Raw genomic sequence first — 26279 nt, forward strand, 5'->3', positions numbered from 1 at the left:
AGACCCTCTGGCTTTGCGTCCAAGTAAGCCTTCATAGCAAAGGGCAATACCAGCTGCCCAGACTGCTTTCTTTTGAAAATGCCTGAATTTTAGAGTTATAAACAAGAAGCACACTACAACATGTCTTAGATGGGACTTTCATTTAGCAGTGCTAAATCATATACGAGGTGTGCTCAACAGTCTCATCTGGTACCAAACTCAGTACTGGGAATGGGACCATGCCATCAAAGCACTGGAGCAAACAAGAGCTTCTCTGTGCTGAGATTGCACAACCACCGCTCAGTCAGAGGAGCAAGGCCAGGCAGAGGTTCAGCATGACCTCCGCCTGACTCATATTTTTTCCTCCTGTTACCAATAAGAACTTTTTCCTCATGAGTCACTTTAAAACAGTTTGTGCGTGTTCAGGGAAAAAACAAGACCCAAAGATTTTCCTGAGGAACAGTTTGTTGATGAGACAGAACAAATCACTGTAATACAGTTAGGGACCATTCTGCTTTCACAGGTGAGCTAATTAACTCTTAGGGCTTTAAGTGAATGGCTTTTTACTGTCATTTGTGGATGTCCCTTCATCTTTATTACATTTTTCTCTGAAAAACATCAGCAAAATAAGCAAGTGTTATTATTCCACTTTTTTGATATGTGCCTGAAGCTCAGGGAAAAAAGGACCCCTTCAAAACATTGCCAGCTTAGTTGTTTTTCATCTTAACACAGGCCTAGCATATGCTGGCAAAACAGTGCTTTTTCTATTCTACTTTCTTCTCAGGTCACATAAGGAAAAACATATTTTACAGTATTGTAGCCACGGCTTTCACAAGGTCTGAAATACTGGGCTTTCTGCTGTCCGTTCCCCTCATGACTTCACTGCAGTGGCAAATTGACCTGTGTGACTTGCTCATGGCTGCACAAGAGGTCCATGGCAGGGACAGGGGATTCAAGTCTCTGAATTGAGGACTAGTGTTTTAACTCAGAGATGAGTCGTGAAAGTTTCTGAGAAGTTCAGTCCTCTGTGAGGAGTAGACATTACGGTGTCCATTATATGTATTGATTTTCAGAAGCTGGAATAATTTTATATCCTGATGGCAGGCATGATTTATTTTGTTTTGTCTTTAGCTGCAAAAAGGTTACTTCTGGCTAAGTCAGCCTGTTCCTCTCTTCTAACACCTTCTGACCTTGCTGACTGATTTGAGCCAGTTTTGAGAGATCAGATGCAGGCTCAAAGGCAATTAAGTTCCTGCAGGCTTCACAAAGATCAGGAATAGAGAAGAGGAGAGAAACCTTAGCAATGCTCCACTAAGGGAAGGACTGTGGTTTGAGCTCAACCCTTAGCAAACATCTGAAATTTCACATCAGGGCAGTTTTTAAGACTGCACTGATGATGAGACGAAATTCATGTGGGAGTCACAGGCACCAGGGAACGCAATAGTGGGGCAGAAATCAGATGGAAATCAGGTCCATCTGAACTTCTTGTTGCCTTCATTGGCAGCTAGTGGCATGGTTTCACCTGCACGTTGCCAACTGGGATCATTTTATTTCTACTGTGAGATCCTCAGGACTGGTGGCACCTCCATCCATTCCCACAGTCTGCTGTGGCCACAGTCTGGGCTTTCTTAAACTGACAGGCTGTAATTGGATTGAAATGGTGGGAGTCTGGAAGAGGTGTCTGGGCAAATTTACTGACAGGTGATTTTGAGAGGTCAGCTTAAATTATTTAATGGTTCTCAAGCTTTAGATCCTCTACATTTATAGGAAGGTATGCTAGCTTCTGGAGCACAGAACAACTTTTGTTAGATTCCCATGGAGCCCAAATGCATAGTCCTGTTTCCTGCATGCAGACCAGTCTGTCTTGAAGTGTCATGACCATTTTGGGCATCCGAAATAGTGATTACTTCATAGACAAAATAGAATCGTAGAATCATAGAATCATAGAATGGTTTGGGTTGGAAGGGACCTCTAAAGGCCATCTAGTCCAACCGCCCTGCAATGAGCAGGGACGTCTTCAGCTAGATCAGGTTGCTCAGAGCCCCATCCAACCTGACCTTGAATGTTTCCAAGGATGGGGCATCTACCACCTCTCTGGGCAACCTGTGCCAGTGTTTCACCACCTTCATTGTCAAAAATGTCTCCTTAGATCTAGTCTAAATCTCCCTTCTTTTAGTTTAAAACCATTACCCCTTGTCCTATTGCTACAGGCCCTGCTAAAAAGTCTGTCCCCATCTTTCTTAGAAGCCCCCTTTAAGTACTAGAAGGCTGCAATAAGGTCCCCCTGGAGTCTTCTCTTCTCCAGGCTGAACAATCCCAACTCTCTCAGCCTGTTCTCACAGGAGAGGTGTTCCATGCCTCTCATCATTTTGGTGACCTTCCTCTGGACCCGCTCCAACAGGTCCATGTCTTTCCTGTGCTGAGGGCTCCAGAGCTGGACGCAGGACTTCAGGTGGGGTCTCACCAGAGCGGAGTAGAGGGGCAGAGTCACCTCCCTTGACCTGCTGGACATGCTGCTTTGGATGCAGCCCAGGATAGGGTTGGCCTTCTGGACTGCAAGTGCACACTGCCAGCTCATGTCCAGCTTTTCAACCACCAGTAAATAAAATAATGCAAAGCAAGAAGAAATGTTCTAGCAACCGACCTCCCTCTGTCAAACTCCTAGCCTAAAGAAGATCAGGATCTTCTAAGTGACTAATTCAATCAAAAGTGAATCCATCTAAAGAAATAAATGCCTAAAAAATATGATGAGAAAGCCTGCTGTCAGCCAGAATATTCCAATTTCTGATATTACAGTCTAGGAGAGTCAAATCCCATCTCTAAAAATCTGCTTCTTGATCCTGTAAAATTATCCGTGAATGGATTTTGACATGGCTTTTATTGTCACAGCCCTTCTTTGTATAAATTGCATATTTTTAGATCAATTCAGACACTACAAAGGTAACTGCAGAAAATATAGACAACAGAGCCAGGGGAACTCATCAGCTCCAGGGCCTGGAGCCAGGAGGACTGTGAGAAGCTCCTTCCAGAGTGCACTCCGGCTCACTACCAGCACTGCAGAGCCAGGGCTTTTGTTCCACTAAATATCTCCTTCTCTGTTCCTCTCCATTGACCTTCCTCACCATGAAAGCAAAAGTGAGCAAATTTTGCACTGGGGTCCTAAGATAACACCTAGTTGAAAGGAACAAGGGATAAAAGACCAAAACTTTACCCATGAAGTATACCAACGGTTACTAAAAATACATTTTTATGTAATCAGCCACGCATGTACAGGTAGTGAGTTTTCCAAAATGACTGACGGAATCTATCTAGTTTCCCTGCAGGAGACTTTGTATTGACATGCGCTGAGTAAGCTCAACTCATTACAGCAGCTGTAGTAACATGAAGAAAGAGCACATGCTACTGCCTGGCATGCAGGGCATCATCTGAAACTTACTGCAGTTAACGCAGTGCAAGATTATGTCTGGAAGATGTGGAAATGGTTGTGCAGACGTAGGATGCATACTTGATTGCCTGGGTGGTCTCTTCCAGTATCTGCATTGCTAAAAAGCTAAGTTGCTGTGTGCCTAAATGCTTGTAACACCAAAGAAATAATGCAGATATGAAAACAGAACCTCAAAGAATTTGCAAATTGCAAGGTGAATCCTGAAATCCACATGACTTGTGTATCTGTTTCTTATTTAGACTAAACACCTATTGACTTTACTTAGTTTTGATTGAAAAGGAGGTTCTGCATATTCCTTATTTAGGAACCCTTTCATTCACTACTCCAATAAAATTGCAACACACTGTTAGTTCCCTCACCCTGAACATAATCCTGCTCCAGCTGCCAGCCATAAGACTGAGCTGAAAATATGCAAAGTTTTATCCGTGTTTTTTAATAGTCCTAAAGACGAGCGGGTATACTTAAGTCTTTTAGAATGGGGATGTTAGTCCTTTACTGCAATTTGGAGGATCATACTTCAGCCGTAGAAGTCCTCAGTGGTGAAGATGATGACATTTGTTTTATAGCTAACTCTGGAAAGCGGCAGCTGCTTAAGACATATGGCAACCCCTATCCGGCAATTTAGGACTGTAAGTGGAAGACCCCAAATGCAGTCCAATTCAGATGCCAATCTGGAATTACCTATATTTGAATTTGGCCAGGACATACACTTCTTGCAGAAGGTGTCAAGTCATTTCTAAGGGCTGAAGATCTTTTTTGTGAGTGCTAGCTGAAAAATTTCAATCAAGATCTTTTTTCCAGAAAATTTAGATTGTTGAAAAAAAAAATAGGCTGTGAAGAGAAATAGTTGCATGTTGAACTTCACTGACTCAAGTCCTCTTTTTAAAAATTTTTATTTATTAGGATTTTTTTGAATCAGATTGCATCCTCCATATAGCCTACAGCCAGGGTCTCCCTGTTGCCTCCTTGTGCTGACAGGAGATGTAAGTGGTGCACCTGGGGGATACAGCCTGACTAGACGTCCTGGTGCATGCAGGACATTCTCAGACATAGCAGAAATATTTCCAAACCAAAATATATTTTGGTTGGTTTTTTTTTTTTTTGTTCTCCTCTACCTATTTCCCCATTTTCTGCAAAACATTTTTCAGCTGAAGTTTGGGCAAGCCTTAATTTCCCCTCCCCCCCCCCCTTTTTTTTTTTCTTCCTGATGTGCCTGATATTTTATTTTCCAAGCCAGAGGGACAGCTCACAAGTGCCTCGACACTACATGCAGCCCTGGACCTGCCCTCTGCCAGAGGATCTGAACCATCCAGCAGCTCCCCTGTTGGCCCCGCATGTTCTCCAGGGCCCCAGCTCTCCTCCCTCATGAGCGCTAACATGGTGATTGCCCGACGGGGGTTTACAGAAGCGGTATTACTGATATTCTGAACATACACAAATGAGAGGGTTTGTGGTTCAGGCTCCCTTTACATCTGGCTCTTTCATCCACGTGAAATTGTCTACAACACTGTAATATGTGTTTAAGTGCTGATCTGAACATATTGCCTCGGCTCCAAGAAGTGTACCTGTGGTTTTCCACACTTCAGCGTCAGCTCCTCATAAAATACCGTGTTGTGTTTACTCCTTTTCTTTGCATGAGCCAAGTGATATTGCACTGAAGTTATTGTCCTGCATTGTAAAGCTGCAGGCACATCTATCTTGGGAACATGCCTTCAGGATTTACACAATGAAAAGAAAGGGATTTTGGTTTCTCAAATCTCATGATTCATGCCCTGCCTAATAAGGATCTTGTTTGCCTAGCGTTGTTCTGGTTTTTGTGACGCTGAAACTGCAATGAAATGAGGAGCACAGTGAGAGCAGCTAGAGAAAGAACTTAAACTCAGGAAAAACCACTGCCATAGGCAATTGCTTTTTCTCTTAGTTTGTTTTCAAAGTACAGAATTAAAGACCTAAAAAATAGTATCACCCAATGTGTGGACAGAAACAAAATTCAAGATGCATATACCTGACATTCAAGGTATGTAAAGCTGGCTCCTAGTTGTCAAGTGTTCAGGGCGCGAGAGGGAATAAGTGCTCAGAAGGATAAACACGGGCTAAACCAGCAATTTCGAAATGCCTTTTTCTCAAAATGAGGCGGGGAGGGGGGGCCAAGCTAAGCAGGTAGAAGAGGCAGGTTCCCCGGGGAGAGCGTGAGGGAGAGCGAGCTGGCGAAACTCCCACCGGAGCCTCTTTGTTTCTGTTGCCAATACTTATCACCCACATGCAAAAGGTAAAAAAAAAGAGAGCACCTTTTCCCCTAATCCAAAAGCCTGCACGTAGGGACGATCGAGCTCTACTGCCTTGGAAACGAAGCGATAAGAAGGGCTTATCCAGGATGGGCAATATGATGGCCAGGATCACTCTCATTTCTATTCTCATCCTCTGGGCAGCCACACAGCAGGGAAGGGGAAGTGAAATTACAGGTGAGTGATGCAAACCTGGTCAGAGGACCACAGCTGTTATATAGGACTGCTTACTTTGGATGTGGGATACCTCTTTACTTGAAGTAAACCGGCCAAGGTGGCCACTCTGCAGAGAACTGGCAATGTTTCAGCAGCCGTTTAAGAATCCTCTGCTGATAATTCAACAAAGAAAATCTAACCAAGCCAAAATACAACCTTTGTCCCCAACTATTCATCCCCAGGCAAAAGCCTTGTCATTTTCTTTGTGCCAGAAATGAATACGTTTGCTGCTTTTTGTTCAGTAATGTGCAAATTTTTAGGAAAATTGTCTTTAAAATAAAATTCTGGAGGAAATTATGTAGTAATGTACCTGGCAAATTCCTAGAGATGCATAAAATGAAGCTGTAGAAGACATGTTTAACTTTCATCTATGGTATGGGCTGTAATTTGGAAAAACCTAACCCAGTTGCTAGGTTGTAACTGCTAAATTAAATCCTAATTTGCTCTTAATTTCTGATTCAATTTATTTAGATGAGAAGAGACTGTGATTTTTGTTGCATGTTTTTACTTAAGTGGTTTTGCAAGTCTCAGTTAAGATACAAACCATGTTTCTTAAAGACTTGCAGACTTTTCTGTTATTCTGTCAAAATCACAGCTGAAAAAAAGGTTTCTACAGATTGGGGATCAGCAGAACCCCCATTCTAGTGCCATTTAAAGTCAATGGTGTTGATTTTAAAAAGAATTGGAATACCCAGAAAAATGGAGCCGTTAATCTGTTTTTCTTCATGTTTTGTAGCCTTTGCCTTTTAAAGCTGAGTTTGAATCTGTCCTCTGTGAGCCTGTTCCAAAGGATTACTTTTAAAGTTATGTTAAGAGAAGAAAGGGGCTTGTCTTTGGCTCTTGCTGTTTTCCAGCAAGAAAAGATTTTGCAGATCCCAGCTCACAGTGGCTTCTCTGGCACTTGAGCAGTGAAGTTTCCAGAATTGCAGCTAAGCTTGTGGCATAAATGCTATCACGCATTTTTTTACTGCTCATTTTTTGATCATGCTCTGGGTTTGACCTCGAGTTATAAGCAGCCTGCTCCTACGCAGACTTTCCTTTAAGCCTTTCCTCTCAGTATTTGTTTCTATTAATGAAGTATTTGCTTTAATTCTTTCTGCTCTTGCTTAACACAACAAAATTTATACTTTCCCTGACAGTGCTGAAAGCTGGTGGTTGCTAAGATAAAAACCTGAAGTCCAGAGATGGCAGGCGCAACACAGCCGTACTAGCGTCAGGCGGCTGCCTTCTCCTGCCTTGCGACTGGCTTCAGCTTTGTGTTGCTGGAAACAACAGCCAGTGCATTTTAATTCCATTTGATAGTGCCATAATCCCATAGATGGAGGTAATGAGAACAGAGGCCCAATTTGCTAAGGAGCCCAAATTGATCTAAGCCACATTGCTCAGAGGGAAGTGCAATCAGCAAGCAACTGCACTCTGTGAGTGTCAAAGCTTGTTTTAAAGGGTAGGGAAGTGATGGGTGATGGTAAGGTTGGTGGTGCCTCACCTTTCCCTGTCACCTTTGGTCTAACCTCTTCCAGCAAGGGTATCTTTTTGTACCACCATAGGCATATCAAACCTTCTCTTTTGGCTTTGGCAGCCTCATTCTATACCTAGTATCAATGTTTAAGTATGAAATATGATTTCTTATCTGCTCTGGCAGCTGTAGCTTCTAAATATAAACTGTGTCTAATTCTATACTGTTTTATTCTCAGTTTCATACCTGTATTTATGTTGCACATTGCTGTAGAGCCTAAGCCAGCTCAGCTGACTCTGGAATTCTTAGCTTTCCAGTGCTATGTCCTCGCTGCAGCTGCAGCTCTGCACGGACAACACAGATCTTCTCTCTTCCAGTGCCTACTTTGCTCTAGCCGTGCTAATACGTGAGCTCCGGAGAAACACAGGGATCACAGTGACAAGGAACCAGGCTGAGCTCTTCTCCCTTACCTGCCCTTCCCCGCTCTAACATAATTTTATACTGTAACAGGATAAAATGAGTATGAGTCCTTAGTGCAACAGTTTCTTTTTTTCATTTCCACAGAACAAAATTTGTCCTGCTCCTCCCACCTTCCTTGATCACCAATAGATCTTTGTGCACTTTCTCCAGATAGAGACTAGATCCAAAATGATTTAGGTACTCTTTCCATCTTGCTTTAGGTAATTAGCCATTCAGGTCCCAAACTAATGAAAAAAAACCCCCTGAAACAAGGTTTATTGTGGTTTTTTTTCCCCATGCCTACACATCTAGAAGCATTTGCCAGGGTACTTATTCTTGGAGCACTCCTAACATGTGTCAAGAGAACGCTTTATAAAATGCAATGACAGCTACCTGTGTCTTGTAAGGCACTTGTGCCTCATGTGAAGTGGTAATCGATCAAATGCATTGGATAAAAAGCAGCCCTTGATCTCTGGTTTCTGCTCCAGAAGCCACATTTGTTCTCTTTCCCTCTCTCTCAGATGGATGACCTAAATTTAGCCAGGGGAGGGAGGCCACCTTACTTTCTCCGTCTCCCTTCACCTTCCGTTCCCTCCTGCGCAGTGACCTACATGCCACGACTGGGCTTTCATGGTCCTGGTCAGACCTCTATTCCAGGCACTGGGGTCCTCTCCTGGGTCAGCCAGGGTGTGGGTTTCAGCCCTTCGGCTTGAGGCAGGCTGGGCATCTTCCTTCCTGCCCTTCATGACCCTCTCCTTTCACTCCCATCTAAGGGACAGCCCTGGTGCTTTTGAGTGCTGTGAGGGACTTTCAGCTGCTGTCTCTGGAGCTAGCTTCAGGGACCGGACACAGAGCTGCCCTGCTTGAGGCTGGGGAGGAGGAAGAAGCAAGGAGTGGGATTTCCAGATATGCCCTTTTTCTTGACATTTTCCTGCTGACCTGCTCTAAGCAGCAGCACAGGGATCCCTGGAGCCTGCTGGGAGGTCTCTTGCTCTCACCCCAACCCCTCTAGCACACCCCGGCATCAAACTCTGCCTTTTGGGGCAGGATGGAGGCATGGGTGGGTTAGGCAGGGCAGGACTGGACTCCCAATGGGCCTGATGCTCTCCCTGCCTCTGGTCAGACACGAGTTATTTACAGTGAGGAGAGAAGGCTGGGGGTGGTCCATGGTCAGTCCCGGCTACCTGCTCCTTCCTTCTGCAATTCCCAAGTGCCCTTGTCCGCAGGGAGGCATCTGTGCCTCCATCTGGGAACTGCACCAAGCAAATCCTTTTTTCTTCATGGCCTTTTGAATATCTAAGGCAGGGGATATCTTTCACACTGTTCTTATTTGAGCAGTTGCTAGGATTAAGGCTGGAGGAAGACCTTCTGGGTGATTTGGTTGAGCCAGCTTGACGGACATATTGTGGCCTATGGTATCTATCTCATGCTTTCTTCTGGACTGTCCTTGCTCTACAGAATTGTCCTGTTCAAAGCTCTTTTATCAGTCCTGTTCAAATTGCACAGATATCTTTTGTTTAGCTGGAAGGCTAGATGTGATAAAAGCACATAATTCCTAAGAACGTGACAATTTTTTTTTCTTGAACTTTTTTTTACATGTTTCATCATTTCAGGCAGGAGATAAGCTGTACCAATAAGATAAGCTGTAAATATTTTAGTGGTATGCTTGTTATATATACTATGTTAGCTTCAGTTTGTCGGCCCTGACCTCCTCAGAAATAACGATCCTGCCAAACTTGAATCTCTACAGCTAATTCGTATTTATCCTTATGAAAGTTTCTTTTGCTTTGTCTAAAGGATGATAGAGGCATTTTAATTTTATCCCATCTATTTCCCAAATGGGACTCAGGGTGACTCAGCCCCTCTGGCTTCTATAACACGAAGAGACAGCCTGATGTCTGTGACATGATTGTAGGTTGCTTACTGCTAATTCTTAAACTCCATCTGGTTTTGTCACTGTTGTTGTTTGGGTTTCTTTGTGGTGTGGGGTTTTTTTTCCTGCTCCTGCTCAAGTATTTCAGTTTGAAGTAAAGCATGTAACAAGTTCGGTCCTCATCATGGCTGGTTTCAGAACTCCAGAAACTGAGTCCCATTCCCAGACCTGTGTGAAATTATGTAGTTAATGAACTTATTACTGACTTCATTTATACTGAAGTCAATGAACTATAGCAGCTCTCAAAGGGCCTGGTCTAATTCGATCTGCTACAAATGCAGATAGGCGAAATAGGAGTTCCAGGAATACCTTTTGTGTCAGATACCTGAAAGTCCTTCCCAATGATGCATGAGTACCCAGTTTTAGCCTAGGGTGATGTCTGAAGGATGTCTTATTCGAGACATCTACTGTGACTCATCTGCCCATGAGATCCTCACCCTTCATTCCCTTTATAGTCAGCGGAGAAAGACAAACACTTCGGCAGCGTGAGCCTGGAGTGGACATCTAAAGTATTTGGATGACTCTGTCCTGGAAGTGCCTGTTCTTTGCTGTTAATTTCTATTAACTTATATTAATTTCCTTTATACTTTTATTTAAGTTAAATTGCCTTTTTTCTGCTTTGCACCTGAAGGCACTGAGAGGTCTTTGAATTTTCTGCCAATCTGCATCTTTTTATGACTGAAGTGATGCCTATGACAAGCAGTCACTACTAATTCTTTCTTCTGTCCGTTTTCTGAAGTGATGTTCTTCTTATCATCAGCCTTCCTGGAAATCATTCATCTATGTTGGTTCTGTCACTGCTTTCTCATAACAGCATTTTTAACTAGATAGTGCGGGGAACTTATGCTCTGGGGTGACAAGTTAGTGCTGATCCCTTTCTTTCCTTTTTTTTTTTACCTCCCTAGAAAAAGGCCTCTCTTTGCTAGGGTACCATCTGTGCAACTATAGCCTGACCAAAAATGTGTTTAAAATGGTTGCCTACCAAAAGTCCTATGAGAAAAGCACTTCCTGTGGAGGATGGATACCATGGATGGTGTGTCCCCGGACGTACTACAAAACACAGCATCACACTGTTGAAGTCCCTGAAACCATCACTCTTACAGATTGCTGTGAAGGATATGAGCAAGTTGGACTCTACTGCTCTTTAGGTAAGTTTTAGTCAGATTAATAGTTGAAACAAATGTCTGATGGAAGAGGATTCACTGAAACTGAGACATGTAAAGGCTTGATTCAGTTCTGGGCAATAGGTTCCCATTCACTGACATCAGTGGGTCTGCAAAAATCTGCAGTAAACTTGGTCCAACATGGTAAGGAGCAGGCATCCTTTCCTCCAGAAAGACTAATGCTCCTGATTCTTGCTCTTTGCCACCCCTAGTCACAAATTCACTGAAGTTCCAGGTGAGCATGAAGAAGGCATCTGCTTGTTACCCCTACAAGGGCTCATTACGTGTCCTGGTTCAGGCCAATATCTGTGGCAAATTGCAATAACTCACGTAGCCTTGCCTGGTGCTGTGTCTGCTCTGAGCATGCTTGCATTTACAGTAGGAGCTTTCTTCTCAAAAGTAATTCAGGATGTACTAAGACAACATCTCCTTTCATTTGGAGTAGGGTCAGTTCCCAGGAAGCAAACCCAGTTTTGGTGTTAATGTAAAACAACCTGTGACCTCAGGACAAGTTGGTGCCAAACGCTTTCCGATCAAAACTACATTAGGGCTTCTGAGGGCTTTCTTGGTTACTTAGGGCTATGTTGCAGGACTGGAAACTGGTGAACCTTTTGGTGGATCTGATCTAACATCTAAGTTTTAACAAGACTCTACTTGGGAAGACTTCATCTTTGACTCAAGATGGAAGCATTTTCCCCTTCCCACATCAGGACTACCAGTTGTCCACAAGAAATTGGTAATTTTTAGCGGAACTCAAGTCATAGGTGAAAGGGATTCCTTAGAGAAAATAAACTTTTTTTTTTTTTTTTTAATGAATAAAGCCACATGCTTTTAAGCTGTACAGGCATCTTGTATTAGCTAGGCCAGCATTGAACTGTTCCAGCATCCAGAAAAGTTCTGCAGGACATAATTTTGTCTCCTGTTTTCAGTAGAACATTGTATTTTCTCCATTTCCCCTTTTCAAGTTACCGTCCTGGGAATTTACATAGTTGCAACACTTAACAAAAGATTGAAAAGGAATGGTCCTATTGCAGCCCTGGTCCTCGCTTTGGGTCATAAGATTTGGGTGACTCAGTTCTATGGGAATGTCTCTGAACCTGCTCCTGCATCAGATCATTATAACGTGACATGAGAGGGTATGAGCCATATGTCTTGTAATGGGATCTATAAAGAACAATGTGTTCATCCTGCTTTTAAGTTGCTTCAGAGCATTGGAAAATGAACTCCAAACAATTTTTGCAAGGTATTTTCTCAACAGTCACTAGTAGAATATTGTGTCTAGCAGGAAAATTCCTTTAACAGAAAGATGGGAACACAGAAGTGGTTCTTGTGTTTTACTTCTTCTTAAAATGATTTGCTAGAGAAGAGGAATGAAAGCAAAATGAGATACACATCATCACTCATTTATTGTATCGTGCAATTGTTTGGCTCTGTGGCTGTTGTGGAGTGTCAGCCGGGGCAAAATATGACCTGCAGGTTATAGTATGTCCAGTCGGTCTTCTCAGACTGCTAGTGGACCCGCTGTTGATTATACGTATTTTCCAAGCAGCGGTTCCACGCTGGGGAAAATCTCCAGTAGATCTAATTATTGTTGAATAGTCACTTCAGTAAGGTCTTTTGGATATACACGCATGTGCATACGTGTGTGCACATATGCATCAAATGACAAGGCTGAGAAGCAATTGGAGAAAATTGATTTTTAATTCTGTAGTACAAGGAAATAGCTGTGCCAGCTAAATGTTGAAGAGTCACTACCTGGTTGTGGTTGTCTCTATTTGCACAAGAAACTCTCTGAGTGATCAGGATTTTCAAGGTGTTTCAGAACCTCTGAAAATCAAGACTGTCTTCTTGGATGGAAAAAAAGGCTTCCTGGTAACATTTTATATATTTTTTCCTAGTATAATTCTATGCCTTTTAAGAGCATCTCTAGGGATACTTTTGGCTTGAGAGCTGTTGATAAGTTTATTTCATCTAACATTAACAAATCCGTAAATCTCTTGCAAAACTTAGCTGCAGAATTTCCGCTCTGCCCTTGCCACATTGTTGATGAACACTCTGGGCAGGTTTGTCCACGAAATACTGTGGTCACCTTGACTCTTTTTCCTGTCAAAGTTAATTTGGGAATATTTTAAACCATAAAAGGATTTGTATGGCTTCTAGGTGATTTCTGTGTTTACATTATTCCGGTATCTTTGCTTTTCAGGTCATTAGTCATAAATTCTGTGAATGGTAATGCACTGTCTAGACACAGTCTTAAATAAATGATGAAAAGAGAAACTGGAACTGCTGAAATTGCTGCACAGCGTGCTGTTGAACTACTGTTATTTTCTTCTTGATGTTATCCATGCTGGCATGCTCTCCTGCCAGGAGTGGAAAGGTCTCTGTGACCTTTCACAGTAACCTGCTCCTGGCCACTCCCCACCTTTCCTTCCTAGGAGGAAGTATTTACCCCTGCCTGGGATATGGCAGACCCCACTTTTCTTATTTCTTTACTGTTGTTGAAAAAGAATTCTATGTCATTAGTCAACTTGCTCTGGTAGTTCTCAGTAGTTGCCCATCAATCCATTAGGGTAGTATTACACACGCACACACAAATTACTTCAACTTTTTAAAAATAAGAATTGCGAAGTTATGTATCTAAAAGTTGCAAAGTGCTAGAATTAATTATAAAGGTAGGATTAAATGAGAACAGTCTTTGTTTCTTTTCTTTGTGCCTATGCATGCAGATTAGTAAACTCTTAATTATCTGATCCCGCACTGCCTTGCCCCAAGGACCATGTTTCCATGTGGTGCTCAGGGAGGATGGAGCCCCTCTAAGGAGCTTCCCAGCAGTGCATCACCCTGGACTCTGTGTTCAGTGCGTGGTTCAGTGCTTTGTTGAGCCTCTCTCTGAACATAGAATTATTTATCACCTCTTGAGGTGAATCCTGGGGCGATTCACAGACAGCAATTTGTCTTCATGAAGCCTGTGGGAAGGGAGGTTCTCTGTCTCTCACAGCTGGGCAACTGAGCTGCAGAGAGACTAGATCAAACCATTTTCTGTGCCCTCTCTTAGACACCTAGGTTGTGGTTTTCTTTTTTTTTTTTTTTTAATTTCTTTTGATTTTGATTTTCAGAGTGCTTAGCGCTGCCTTTAACAACTTGCGTGGTCGGAGAGCAGAGCCTCGTGTCCTCCGTGGTGACTGTGAGCAGTCCCCTGATTGCTGAGCAGGTCCCAGGGCTGCAGGTCAAGTTCCTGGGCTGGGGCCTTGCAGAGCTTGCGTGCAGATGTTTGCAGGCTGGGTCTTACCAGAGCAGCGTGGAGCTGCAGCACGGCTGTCCCCCCTTCTTGGGCTGTCACCAGAAAGCCATGGGACAGTGGTGTCACCATGGGCATGTGGGCAGCATTGCAGCATCCCCCTCAGGGTGGGAAGAGTGGGATCTCACCCAGAAGCAGGTGTCTCTGGCTGCCCTGTGGTTTGGGTCCCTTGTGTGCCCCCAGCAGCCACAGAAATGGGATTACGGGTGTCGGATGGTACGTCCCTGCCAATTCCCCATGGTGTCTGCTTATGGGCCTCCTGCCCAGGAATTGTCTTGTCCCTCTTTGAGCCCACCATAGCTGTCAGCCTCCGCACCCTCCTGGGCTGACACATTGCAGAAGTTCACTCTCCTTTAGGTAAAGAAGTGCATACCCATTTATTTTGGGCTCTGGTGGTTTCTGCTTTCACCTTACTCCCCACCTTCAGGATTTTGTAAACCTTGATCGTATCCCCCTCAGCCTTCTCAGACAGCAAAAAGTCCCAGCCTTTTCAGTAGTCTGCCCTTGCAATTTATCTGCTCCGTTCAGTTACTGACCCAGTGCCTTTCCCAACTGCATTAGAATCATAGAATCATTTAGGTTGGAAAGAACCTTTAAGATCTAGTCCAACCATTAACTGAGCACTGCCAAGTCCACCACTAAACCATGTCCCTAAGAGCCACATCTACACATCTTTTAAATACCTCCAGGGATGGTGACTCAACCACTTCCCTGGGCACCCTGCTCCAATGCCTGACAACCCTTTCAGTGAAGAAAATTTCCTAATATCCAACCTAAACCTCCCCTTGTGCAACTTGAGGCCTCTTCCTCTCATTCTATCACTTCGTACTTGGGAGAAGACACCAACACCCACGTCGCCACAACCCCCTTGTTGTAGAGAGTGATAAGGTTGCCCCTCAGCCTCCTCTTCTCCAGACTAAACAACCCCAGTTCCCTCAAGCTGCTCCCCACAAGACTTGTTCTCCAGACCCCTCACCAGCTTCGTTGCCCTTCTCTGGACATGCTCAAGCACCTCAATGTCCTTCTCATAGTGAGGGGCCCAAAACTGAACACAGTGTTCAAGGTGCGGCCTCACCAGTGCCGAGTACAGGGGCACAATCACTTCCCTCCTCCTGCTGGCCACACTATTTCTGATACAGGCCAGGATGCTGTTGGCCTTCTTGGCCACCTGGGCACACTGCCAGCTCATGTTCAGCTGGCTGTTGACCAACACACCCAGGAGCCTTTCCGCCGGGCAGCTCTCCAGCCACTCCTCCCCAAGCCTGTAGCATTGTGTGGGGTTGTTGTGATCAAAGTGCAGGACCCGGCACTTGGCCTTGTTGAACAATTGGCCTTGGCCCATCAATCCAGACTGTCCAGATCCATCTGTAGAGCTTTTCTACTGTCAGATCAACACTCCTGTCCAACTTGGTGTAATCTGCAAACTTACTGAGGGAGCACCTGATCCCCTCATCCAGATCATTGATAAAAGATATTAAACAAGACTGATCCCAAAACTGAACCTGGGGGGAACACCACTTGTGACCGTCCGCCAACTGGATTTAATTCCATTCACCACAACTCTTCGGGCCTGGCCCTCCAGCCAATTTTTTGCTTAGCGAAGAGTACACCCATCCAAGCCACAAGCAGCCAGTTTCTCTACAAGAATGCTGTGGGAAACAGTGTCAAAGGCTTTATTAGAGTTCAGGTAAACAATGTCCACAGCCTTTCCCTCATCCACTAAGTGGGTCACCTTGTCATAGAAGGAGATCAGGTTAGTCAAGCAGGACCTGCCTTTCATAAACCCATGCTGACTGGGCCTGATCACCTGGTTGTCCTGTACATGCTATATGATGGCACTCAAGATTATCTGCTCCATAACCTTCCTGGCACTGAGGTCAGACTGACAGGCCTGTAGTTCTCTGGATTGTCCTTCCAGCCCTTCTTATAGATGGGTGTCACATTTGCTAACCTTGAGTGAACTGGGACCTCCCTGGTTAGACAGGACTGCTGATTGATAAATGATTGAAATTGGCTTGGTGAGCTCTTCTGCCAGGTCCCTCAGTACCCTTGGGTGGATCTCATCCAGATCCATAGACTTGTGTGTGTCTAAGTGATGTAGCAAGTTGGTAACCATTTCCTCTTGGATTATGGAGGCTTCATTCTGCTCAGGGGGCTGGGTACCCCAAGAACAACTGCTCTTACTGTTAAAGACTGGGCAAAGAAGGCATTACGTACATCATCCTTTTCCTCATCCTTTGTCACTATGTTTCCCCCCGCACCCAATAAAGGATGGAGATTCTCCTTAGCCCTCCTTTTGTTTCTAATGTGTTTATAGAAACATTTTTTCTTGACTTTTATGGCAGTAGCCTGATTAAGTTCTAGCTGGGTTTTGGCCTACCTCCCTGGGAGGCCTACGTCCCTGCATCCCCTACCTCCACTGAGACGGCAGACCATCCCTCAAACACCGGCATGCTGTCCCCAGGCTTATCTCAAGCAAGCCTGGTTTTATCCCTTTCTCCCTTCAAATCTAGTTTCAAGCTCTTTCCATGAGCCCTGCTAGCTCCTGCACAAAGATCTTTTTCCTGCTTTGAGTCAGGTGTACCCTGTACGTGGCCAGCAGGCCCCAGGGGAAGCAGGGGTACCCAGAGTTGCGTCCGAGCTGTGGGCTCACCGGGGGCCCCAGCCATCTCTCCACCGATGGCCACACCACGGTGCTGCCGGCGGGATGGACCCATTGGAAGTGGCAGCGGCTAAATTTCGTTAAGCTTATCCTGAGCATGCACAGACTGATTTTGTGCTTCGAAGGCCATGTTCCTACATTGTCCAACAGCTGCGCCCTTGCCGAATTTCAGGCCATGGCTCCTAAATGTGTTCTAGTGAATGGTATGTCTTTTCAGGGAAAGTTATTAAATATTTGTCAGGTGCTGAACTAGCACATGCCCTCCATCCTGATTAATACCCAGACAGGCAATTGGGATGGAAAGCATCCATTTGAGCCCGTAAAGTCTAGCGACGCTCAAAGACCCCCAAAACAGGGTCACGTGAGGAAAACTGCCAATCTGCCTTTGTAACAGGCTTTGCCAGGAGCTCTTTCTGTGATATCATAGATTTGTCTCCACCTTCTGATGCCTGAGACAAATGCAGGGTTTTGGTCTCTGGCTCTGCTGCACCCTCTGGCTGAAACCTGGCCCCTCCAGGTGGAAGGAGGGAGAGGAAGGAGGTCACCGCCGAGCTAATGGTGTCCCTCAGCGTCTGTTTCCTGGGAGATCCCCCCATCCTGCGCTCGCAGCAGACCTGGCAGCTCTCGCGCGGGCAGGCTGGTAATGGAGCTTTCGTCGCTAAGCACTGGGTGCTGCATTTCTGCTCCTGTACATTTATGCAAACGACGGAGGAGAAAAGCCTGTACTTTATCCGACTGACAGAGGAGTTAGCTGGCTTGCTCCCCAGTGCTGGCGGTGCTGCTTGGTAGGTGACTGTCCCCAAGGTGATTGAAGCGGAGAGCGTAAATCAGATTTTCAAAGTGCATCTGTACAATTAGGCAGAAATGTGATGTGAATCCATCTCTGTTTCCGCTGATGCGAAAATGATAACCTTTCAATTTTAGGTAAATGGCTAGTGTGGCACTCGGCCAGGATTCAATAGTGTTTTCTGAGATTGCATATGACTCATTAAATCTTTTACACCGCAGTTAAACATGACAAAAAAAGACCCAGGTGGAAAAAGCAGCTTTGAACCTCAAACCTGCTTGAGCTGCACTTGAATCTCAGAGCCGGAGGGATTTAGATGCTTGTGTGAAGTTTACCAAGATCCACCTGGTTTGAACAGTGAGGAGAACTGGTGATGTACTAACACCGGGAGATCCCTCGGTGCGTGTGTCCCTGCAGGCTCCTGGTGCGAGAGGCTGCTTCACCTCCCCGCGTGGGAGGCTGGGACGGAGCAGTCGTGTGAGACTGGGAACGTGCGCGGGACTCATCTAAGGGAACGGAGTTTGTACCACACATTGTCATGGCTTTAGACTAGAAATGGGAAAGAGGCATTCCAGCAGTAGGACCCGTTTGGGGGAATGGCCCATAGTGCCAGCCCCAGATCCAGAAGCAGAGGTTCCTGGTCCATGCTGGGAAACACAGCAGGACTGCTGGGGCTTGCTGGATCCAGAACTAACTTGAGTAAGATTGCACAGGGTTGTTTTTTTTTTTCTTCTTCCCACTGCAAATGTAGGCCTGTGGCTCAAAATGAACTTTGGAGGCAGAGTTGGTCCTGGAGAATACTAAGGAGGGCAAGGTTTGTAGGTGTGAAAGGGCCCACACTAGGCTGAGTTAGGTAGCAGGACAACTCCTGCTCCCTGAAGGGCAGTCAGCCATTCATTGGGGTTAGGGGTGGGGGTAGAGTTTCCTAATTTGCTGCCCAGAGCTCGTGTGGGTCTAACACCAACTCTACTTGAAAGATGCTCACAGCCCTGTTAAAGCTTGTGCTCATTGACTGTGTACACACGAAATATATACAGACAGTGTATCAAATGCAATATAAAAGGGTGTGGGAAAGTGCTGTCCCATGTATTCTGCATGCAAATCTTTGAAGTTATACCTGCAAGTAACCTGCATGCTGCTGAGAGGTCTCAACTCAGTGCACTGTTCTCCAGCTTGTGGCTTTTGGCAGGTTTTTCAGCAGAGGTGTGGACCCCTATCATTAAGCTATGCTCACTTTTCTTTCTTTTTCAGAGACCCTTGACAAGCATACTTTGGGCCCCCCAAGAGACACAGACCATGGTCTTAAAATCACTGGTCTTAATAGGTTATTTCTTTATGCAAATATGACTGCATGTCCAGTGGATGACTTTAATTGCCCAGTAATGGATCAGGAGTTTGTAGCACCAAAACCCCCTAGGCACGAAATGAGTAGAAAAGAGAAGTCTTCTGTGTTGATTGGAAAGACTAGAGCTGGGCGTTACTTGGAGCTGTGGATGAGAGCGTGGGTGAAAGCGACGTTCATAGAGCTTAGCAATATTTTGTATTTTCCTCCAGAGAAGAGTACGGGCTGGCGCTGAGCCAGGATGACCGTCTGCCCTTGGCTTGGGATGCAGTCACCTTCTGCCTTCGCTGCCCTCTCTGTAGGGCTGTCCGGCATGGGCTACCGACCTCCGGAGCGGGTGCTGCCAGGCTGCAGACCACAGGCTCAGTTCTGATCTCCTGCCCCTCTCTGTAACACACCGAACTGTACCCGAGAACAGCATTTTGTCTCCGCTCTCCCTTAACATCCTCAGTTATTACAACTACAGGTTAACTTTGTCGCAACAAAAGGTTAAATAAAAACTCCCGATTTCTAGCTTAAACATTACCTGTTTCCTGTGATCGTTGTATATTATTTGGATGAGTCATAGCTGACATCAGGCACATTTTCTATTTTGCAGTGCTCCACATTTAGAAACTATCTATGTATCTATGTATACATAATTATTAATAGCAAATTATAAATTCAAAATTTCCGTAACAGAAATGTCATGAACAAGAGAAAAATCTGAGAACATTTACACTCTTGCAATGAAATAATGGTACTTTAGGCTGCTATTTTCTCCCCATGAAAACCTCAGAACAGACGCACTTTTAAAATGAGGAGGAGGAGGTGTTTGCTGTAAATTAAATAGCACAATTTTATGGAAACAATTTTCTATATTTTTATTCTCAGAAATGTTTTTGTTACTTAGCACTCAGTAGATCCAGTGTATTTGCCTCAAGACCTGGTATTTGTCCAATGGAGAATATGGAAACATCTGATTATCCTTGCACGTTCGATACTGAATGTCCAGGGCTCAAAAAATGCTGCAGCTCATCCAAAGGAGCAGGCTGTGTGGATCCAATGCCAGAGGGTATGTTACTGATAAACTCAGGGCTGCTTCTAGTAGAAATACGCTCAGTTTTTCCTTCCGAGGGTGGGAATGGGTGGAAAAACTGTTACCATAGCTCTTCATAAAACAAACACGGGAATCCACCTTGGATCCATTCCAGGATGTTCGCTTTCAGTACGTGCACCTGTGGGTGCTGAACCGCGGGTGCTGTGGGTCCAGTGGACCTTGCTCAGGTTTTTCTTCATCGCTGGCGCCGCTGCCTGTGGCATATGGAGAACGAGGCTGTAGCTGACGGCTGTGCATGGGTGGGACCTTCAGATTTGCCAAGTTAAAGCTTGCTTTGGCTTCTCAGAGACTTCCTATAGCTCTGTCGCTTTCTATAGCATCAGACCTGAGGTGACTTGACTCTTCGATTTTGTACGCTTCAGGAAGATCCTTCTGGTACAACGTGACGGTGCTTGTGAAAATGGATTTTAATGAATTAATCAGAGTGGATTCCCACCTTCTGAATCATTCGCGCCTTTTGCACTCCATGGTACGTACAAACACAAACTCTCCTGTGCGTTTCTCATTGAGTCCACGTCCCTGTCACTCAGTAACCACCACTTGCTCCCGCCTGGGAAGGATCTCGTAGTCCTCTGTGCTGGGCATAACCTTACCAGCCAGTCGCTCCCACTTTGTTCCACCAGATAATTTTTTCTGGCCCTAGTTTATCCCTAATTGGTGAATGTCAGTCTTATCCTCAGGGAGCTCAAGTAACATTGGTTTATCAGATTCTTTAGTAAATTTTTCAGGTCTCTTTTGAGGGCAATTTAAAGAGATTCTGAAATATAGGATTTTTCCTGCTTAAGAATTGCTTGCTCTAGCTCTGACTCAGTTCAGTTTTGGGTCTATGACCAACAGGGTCTGGATTTCAAAATCTGCAAAGCATGATGTTTTCTGATAAGGAGTTTTGAGGTAAACCTTTCAAGACACAATCCTGATTCTATGGCACTGGGAACTACATGGCAGGTGGACTCAGCAGTGCCAGAAGTTTCACCGTGAAGCCCCAGGATTATGGCAGGGAACTGTGTCTGGGTCAAAAGCGTTTCATTGTCATTCTTGCCACAGAACCAGTACTGGGGAAGACAGCAGGGTGTTGCTTTTGCTGTAGGACCAAGGTTCTGCATGGAGGACTGGGCCCATGTGAACCTCATGAGGTTCAACAAGGCCAAGCGCAGGGTCCTGCACCTGGGTCAGGGCAACCCCCAGTGTCAATACAGGCTGGGGAATGAAGGGATGGAGAGCAGCTTTGCCGAGAAGGACTTGGGGGTACTGGTGGACGAAAAGCTGGACATGAGCCGGCAATGTGCGCTCGCAGCCCAGAGGGCCAATCATATCCTGGGCTGCATCCAAAGCAGCGTGGCCAGCAGGTCGAGGGAGATGATTCTGCCCCTCTCCTCCACTGTGGTGAGACCCCACCTGGAGTCCTGCATCCAGCTCTGGAGCCCTCAGCACAGGAAAGACATGGACCTGTTGGAGCGGGTCCAGAGGAGGGCCACAAAAATGATCAGAGGGATGGAACACCTCTCCTATGAGGACAGGCTGAGAGAGTTGGGGTTGTTCAGCCTAGAGAAGAGAAGGGTCCGGGGAGACCTCATTGCAGCCTTTCAGTACTTAAAGGGGGCTCATAAGAAAGATGGGGACAGACTTTTTAGCAGGGCCTCTAGCAATAGGACAAGAGGTAATGGTTTTAAACTAAAAGAGGGTAGATTCAGACTAGATCTAAGGAAGACATTTTTGACAATGAGGATGGTGAAACACTGGCACAGGTTGCCCAGAGAAGTTGTGGATGCCCCATCCCTGGAAAGATCCAAAGTGAGGGGCTCTGAGCAACCTGATCTGGTTGAAGACGTCCCTGCTCATTGCAGGGGAGTTGGACTAGATGGCCTTTAAAGGTCCCTTCCACCCCAAACTATTCTATGATTCTATGATTAGCAGTGGCATTGGCAAAAACACATGTACGGCCATGCGACAGCAGTACGGCGTGCCTCTCTCTATCCCAGACACAGCAGGTGGGAAGAGTCCAAGGTAATCAAGAAAAACACAGCCCTAGCAGAGGCGTGAGGCATGCTTCCTGAAAGGACGGTCTGCAGGAAGAACAAGGCTGCAAACTAAAGCCACACTCAGAGAGCGAGGCTTGCTCTGTCCTCTGCATGGTATTTAGGAAATGGATTGATGAACTAGGACAAAGACCCTCCAGGCCATAAAGCCGAAGCATTTCCCTAGTACATATCACCATGCCATGGAGAAAACCAGGCTTTGATGAGGCCTTTGAAATGTACCTAAAAGGGCAGTTCCCTATTTCCCTTCATTTTCATTTCTACTCCTCCCCAGTTTCCAGATGGGAGCACGCTAGTAGCAAAGGAAAACCTTCTCCCATCATCAGCTAGCACTGGTGGGCAGAAGAATAGAAGGTGGCAGTAGCATGGGGAATTTATTTCAGCATGAATGAATTTAAATCTTCCTTCTACCTGAATTCACCCTTCTCATATCCTAAAAAATTGAGAAACCCTGGTCTTGTCGCTGTATAGTACGGAATAGGCGGCAATGATCTACCAAGACTTTCATATCTTGGTCTAAAGCAAGATATGGCAAAGTCAAACATTCAAAAAATAGGAAATATAAACTGAAGCTTTGCAATGAGCTGCTAGCCAGGGGAATGTCTTCGAGGCTCTGTCTGCTCCACTGACTCCTAATGTTCAACTCACCACCGCGTCCCTTCTCTGATCCCTGACTTGCGGTTGTGACGACTTGGTAAGTCCTGGGGTCTCTCTGTGGCTCTTAGTCCCAGCCTTCTTGCTCAGTCTATTGCTTTTCTTCTTTCTTTTTCTTTCTATTCCCTTTGCCAGCAGTCTTTTTAGTTGCATAAAGTAAGAAGTGTTGAGTGGCTTTATTACAGATGAATTGTAATAACATGTCTAAAGTATATTCTGTCTATTGAGATTCTGATGTTTAAGCATTACAGCCAAAAATTTTTCCTTATCTTTCTGGGTTGCATCCTCATGCCTAAGCATTTGAGATCTGACATGAAGCTCCACATCTCCCTTAGCTTGGCATTACTGTCCTGTAACTCTGTTGTGGAAAGTGATGCTAAATGCTAGTAAGAAGAGCTCACCTCGCATAAATACAGACCTCAATGTTGCCACTTCATTATGGTTTCTGAATTGGTGCTTTCTACACTTGGATTATGATGATAAACATTGCATAGGTTATGTCTCATTGGCATAGAGTTGTACTGATAAAGAAATGAGATACCAAAGTGTTTGTTCCCCTGTTTTCCAGATTACTGGTGCATTACAGCCCTTAAACGCCTCTGTGCACCATATTCAGAGTAACCGTGCAGAAGTATACGCCGGGACCGTGGCTTCCCAGGTTCTCGTTGGACTGCATCAGCCAGCGCCGCTGGCGGAACTTTCTTCTTCCTTGAAGGACATTGTGAAGCGTGTGTATGAAGTGATTGACACAGAAGTGCAAGGTTAATTATTATGATCCTGTCACGGGGGGAAGCTTTTTCAGGGGGCTTCATCCATCTTCACTTGGGAACTCATCTGTATGACTACCAATTTTCTTTCAAAAACAGCGGAGTGAATCTTGTGAACTTTGCAAATATGGCCCTAACCTATCCATTATAGGATGGAGAGAGTTGTGGTTAGTTAATAATTATTTTGGAGTGAATAGTTTGGAGGGGAATACTCCTGCTTCCTAAATTAAATTTATTTTTTCCTAATAGCACAGCATAGACCATCTTCATACAAAAAATCAAAGATGTTCAAAATTTGTAGCACAATCATTAGTTGTACTAAACAGGCTCTTAACAAAAGTGTTTAAAGTATTCTTGGGAAGCAGATACAGTCTGTTTTTATAGACATGTATTACTTCCAGTAGCTTGCATGAAACAATATAATATAATCCGTTAATTACTATAGCGTATTACTACCCACTTTTTAAATGTTAGGTTAATATTTAAATATATTTGGTTTAAATTATTTAAATTATTTTAATCTACTTATTACTGTGTAGTTATCTGAACTTTTTCACTCCTGAAATGCATCCATAAGCACTGTTGTCATCACTTCTTATTCTGTGTTTACTTTTGAAAACTCAGTCTAACTTTCAGTGAAATCACTGGGGAGATCTCCTTCTCCCTGCCACTGACATCCTGCAACTGTAAGCAAGAGCTGTCACTAACTGTCCTCTCATTCCAATGAGCTGGAGTAAAAAGTGATAGGTTTATAACTGAACGGGGACTGGTTTCGGGGAAGGGCAGCATTCTGATTTCATTGCACCCATATACACACAGAATTGCTTCAGCAGAGTTACTGCAGATTTACACTGAATTGATCATATCCAGAGCCTGGTCTACACACATTTCAGATCAATCGTGACGCTGCTAACAATATCTGTGCAAGGTGTGTTGTTCTTCTTCTTAGATGTTGATGAATGTTCCTATGTTGAATTCAATGCTTGTCCTGAGAAAAACACCTGTGTCAATCTGGAGGGTTATTACAGCTGCAATCCTCAGCACGAAGGCGCAGACGCCAACCCTCACCAGCTGAGCCCTAGAACGGAAGGTAAGAAACGTAGGTCTCACCTTGGGAAATGCTGAGAACGCTTCTGCAGGGCTTTGTGGTCCATCGCAGGAGCTACCTACAAGGCCAAGATTTCTGGAGCACACAGTGTCCCTTCTCCTCCTGTTGGGAGAGGATGCCACATAAGCCAGCTGTTAGCTGTTTCTGACTGAAATGCAGCGTATATATTTCACAGTATGGAGCAGTTTCTTCTTCTCTCACCCTCAGCTGTCCTCACTCACCTGCCAAACCCTCTAGCTCCAGACCCCGGCTGCTGCTCAGAGCAAGTCACGGTGTCAGTACACCTCCCAGCCTCCTGGAAACAGGACGAGTGACGCTGTTTGTACACGGACTCTCCTTCCCATTTGGACTGTGTGGCTGCAGCTGGGACTCACTGGTTGTATAATCCCACCCTGGGTTATGCAGGGTCCTCTGCTGGAAGCAGATGGAGTTTGGCAATGGGTGAAATAATACTTTGAGGTACCAGTTCAGCAAAATACAGAGGCATATACTTACAGCCTCCAGACATCAGCGGGCCTGATAATAGGCTTAAGGATGATGAGATAAATAAGTGCTTGCAGATTCAATGCTTTAGTTAGAAAACAATTTTACAATCCTTTCGTCTCAAAAATTAAGGTAATGTGTTACTTTATGCTTTTGTGATACGATAATACATCTATTTTCATTTCTATTTATATTACTTATATTGCTGCTTTTCAGCCGTGGAAAACATGAGTCGTACTATTTTGGATTTGCTTTGTTAGGAATGCTTTAACTCTTTGATAACATTATTTTTCCCCTAGGCATGGCAGCACCTACTCCAAGTTCAGCGTCGGATCTCATTAACACTAGCAATAGCTCTCCGACTACGAGTAATTCAAGTCTTTTGTCCTTAACTAACCAAGCTACAGATGCTGGATGCTGTAAGTAACCTTACATTTGAATGAATATTGTCTTGTTTTTAAGTCAGCGGCTCTTTGATCCCTTCGTCCTCGGGCTGGTTGGGTTATAGGAGGGTGTTCACAGAAGCTGATGATAGTTTTGGAGTGAATCTGCACCCATGGAAACAAAAAGAGAGGCTCCCCCAACGTGACATTTGAATTGGGGTCTGTAGTGCTGTGACCCCTGGAGAAGCCCCTCTGTTATTCCCATGGCTGCTGAAGGGAACTGGCCTCCTGGAAGTGCAGGTGTCCGCACTGGCTTCTTGAGCCACTTGTGCCTGGGGAACCATGCAAGTGCAGGTCCCATCATAGGGCTTGTGCTGGATAATCCTCCAGCATGAGAAGCATGCCAGTGAGGGCTGTGCGAGGCCAGCACCACTCACTTGCCCTGGACTCAGCTCACTGCATGTCCCAGGCTTGTCCTGGAGCAAGGTATGGGAGGACCTGCTCCTGACCCCAGGAGCTCCTCCTGGCCACAGCCACTAGGATGCAGGCCTCTTGCTTTCAAACCCATGAAGATGTTGGTGGGGAACATGACTCAGGAAGGTTGGCCAAAGCTACTCTACACTGGCGTTAGCCTTTGTGAATACTCTCCCTGCTATACATGATAGCTGTCTGAGGGACTATGGTGGGAACAAACCCCAGCAGATTTGTCTTTATATGTGTGACT

General features: G+C 45.0%; 1 protein-coding gene across 1 annotated transcript in view; it reads left to right on the forward strand.

The window, feature by feature from the left end:
• Nucleotides 1-10426: 10426 nt before the first annotated feature.
• UMODL1 (uromodulin like 1) overlaps nucleotides 10427-26279 on the forward strand; it is a gene marked incomplete at its 3' end in the record, with an annotated part of 48912 nt that continues 33059 nt past the window's right edge. The window contains exons 1-6 of the mRNA XM_082014162.1: nucleotides 10427-10921; nucleotides 19918-20079; nucleotides 20487-20593; nucleotides 23383-23575; nucleotides 24531-24671; nucleotides 25472-25591. Of these exons, the coding sequence (XP_081870288.1) occupies nucleotides 10744-10921; nucleotides 19918-20079; nucleotides 20487-20593; nucleotides 23383-23575; nucleotides 24531-24671; nucleotides 25472-25591 (901 nt within the window). The 5' untranslated portion in view covers nucleotides 10427-10743. The remainder of the gene's footprint in view (nucleotides 10922-19917; nucleotides 20080-20486; nucleotides 20594-23382; nucleotides 23576-24530; nucleotides 24672-25471; nucleotides 25592-26279) is intronic.

The sequence above is a fragment of the Phaethon aethereus genome (genome assembly GCF_964289735.1).
Source record: "Phaethon aethereus genome assembly, chromosome: 1".
In the NCBI taxonomy this organism is placed as follows: domain Eukaryota; kingdom Metazoa; phylum Chordata; class Aves; order Phaethontiformes; family Phaethontidae; genus Phaethon; species Phaethon aethereus.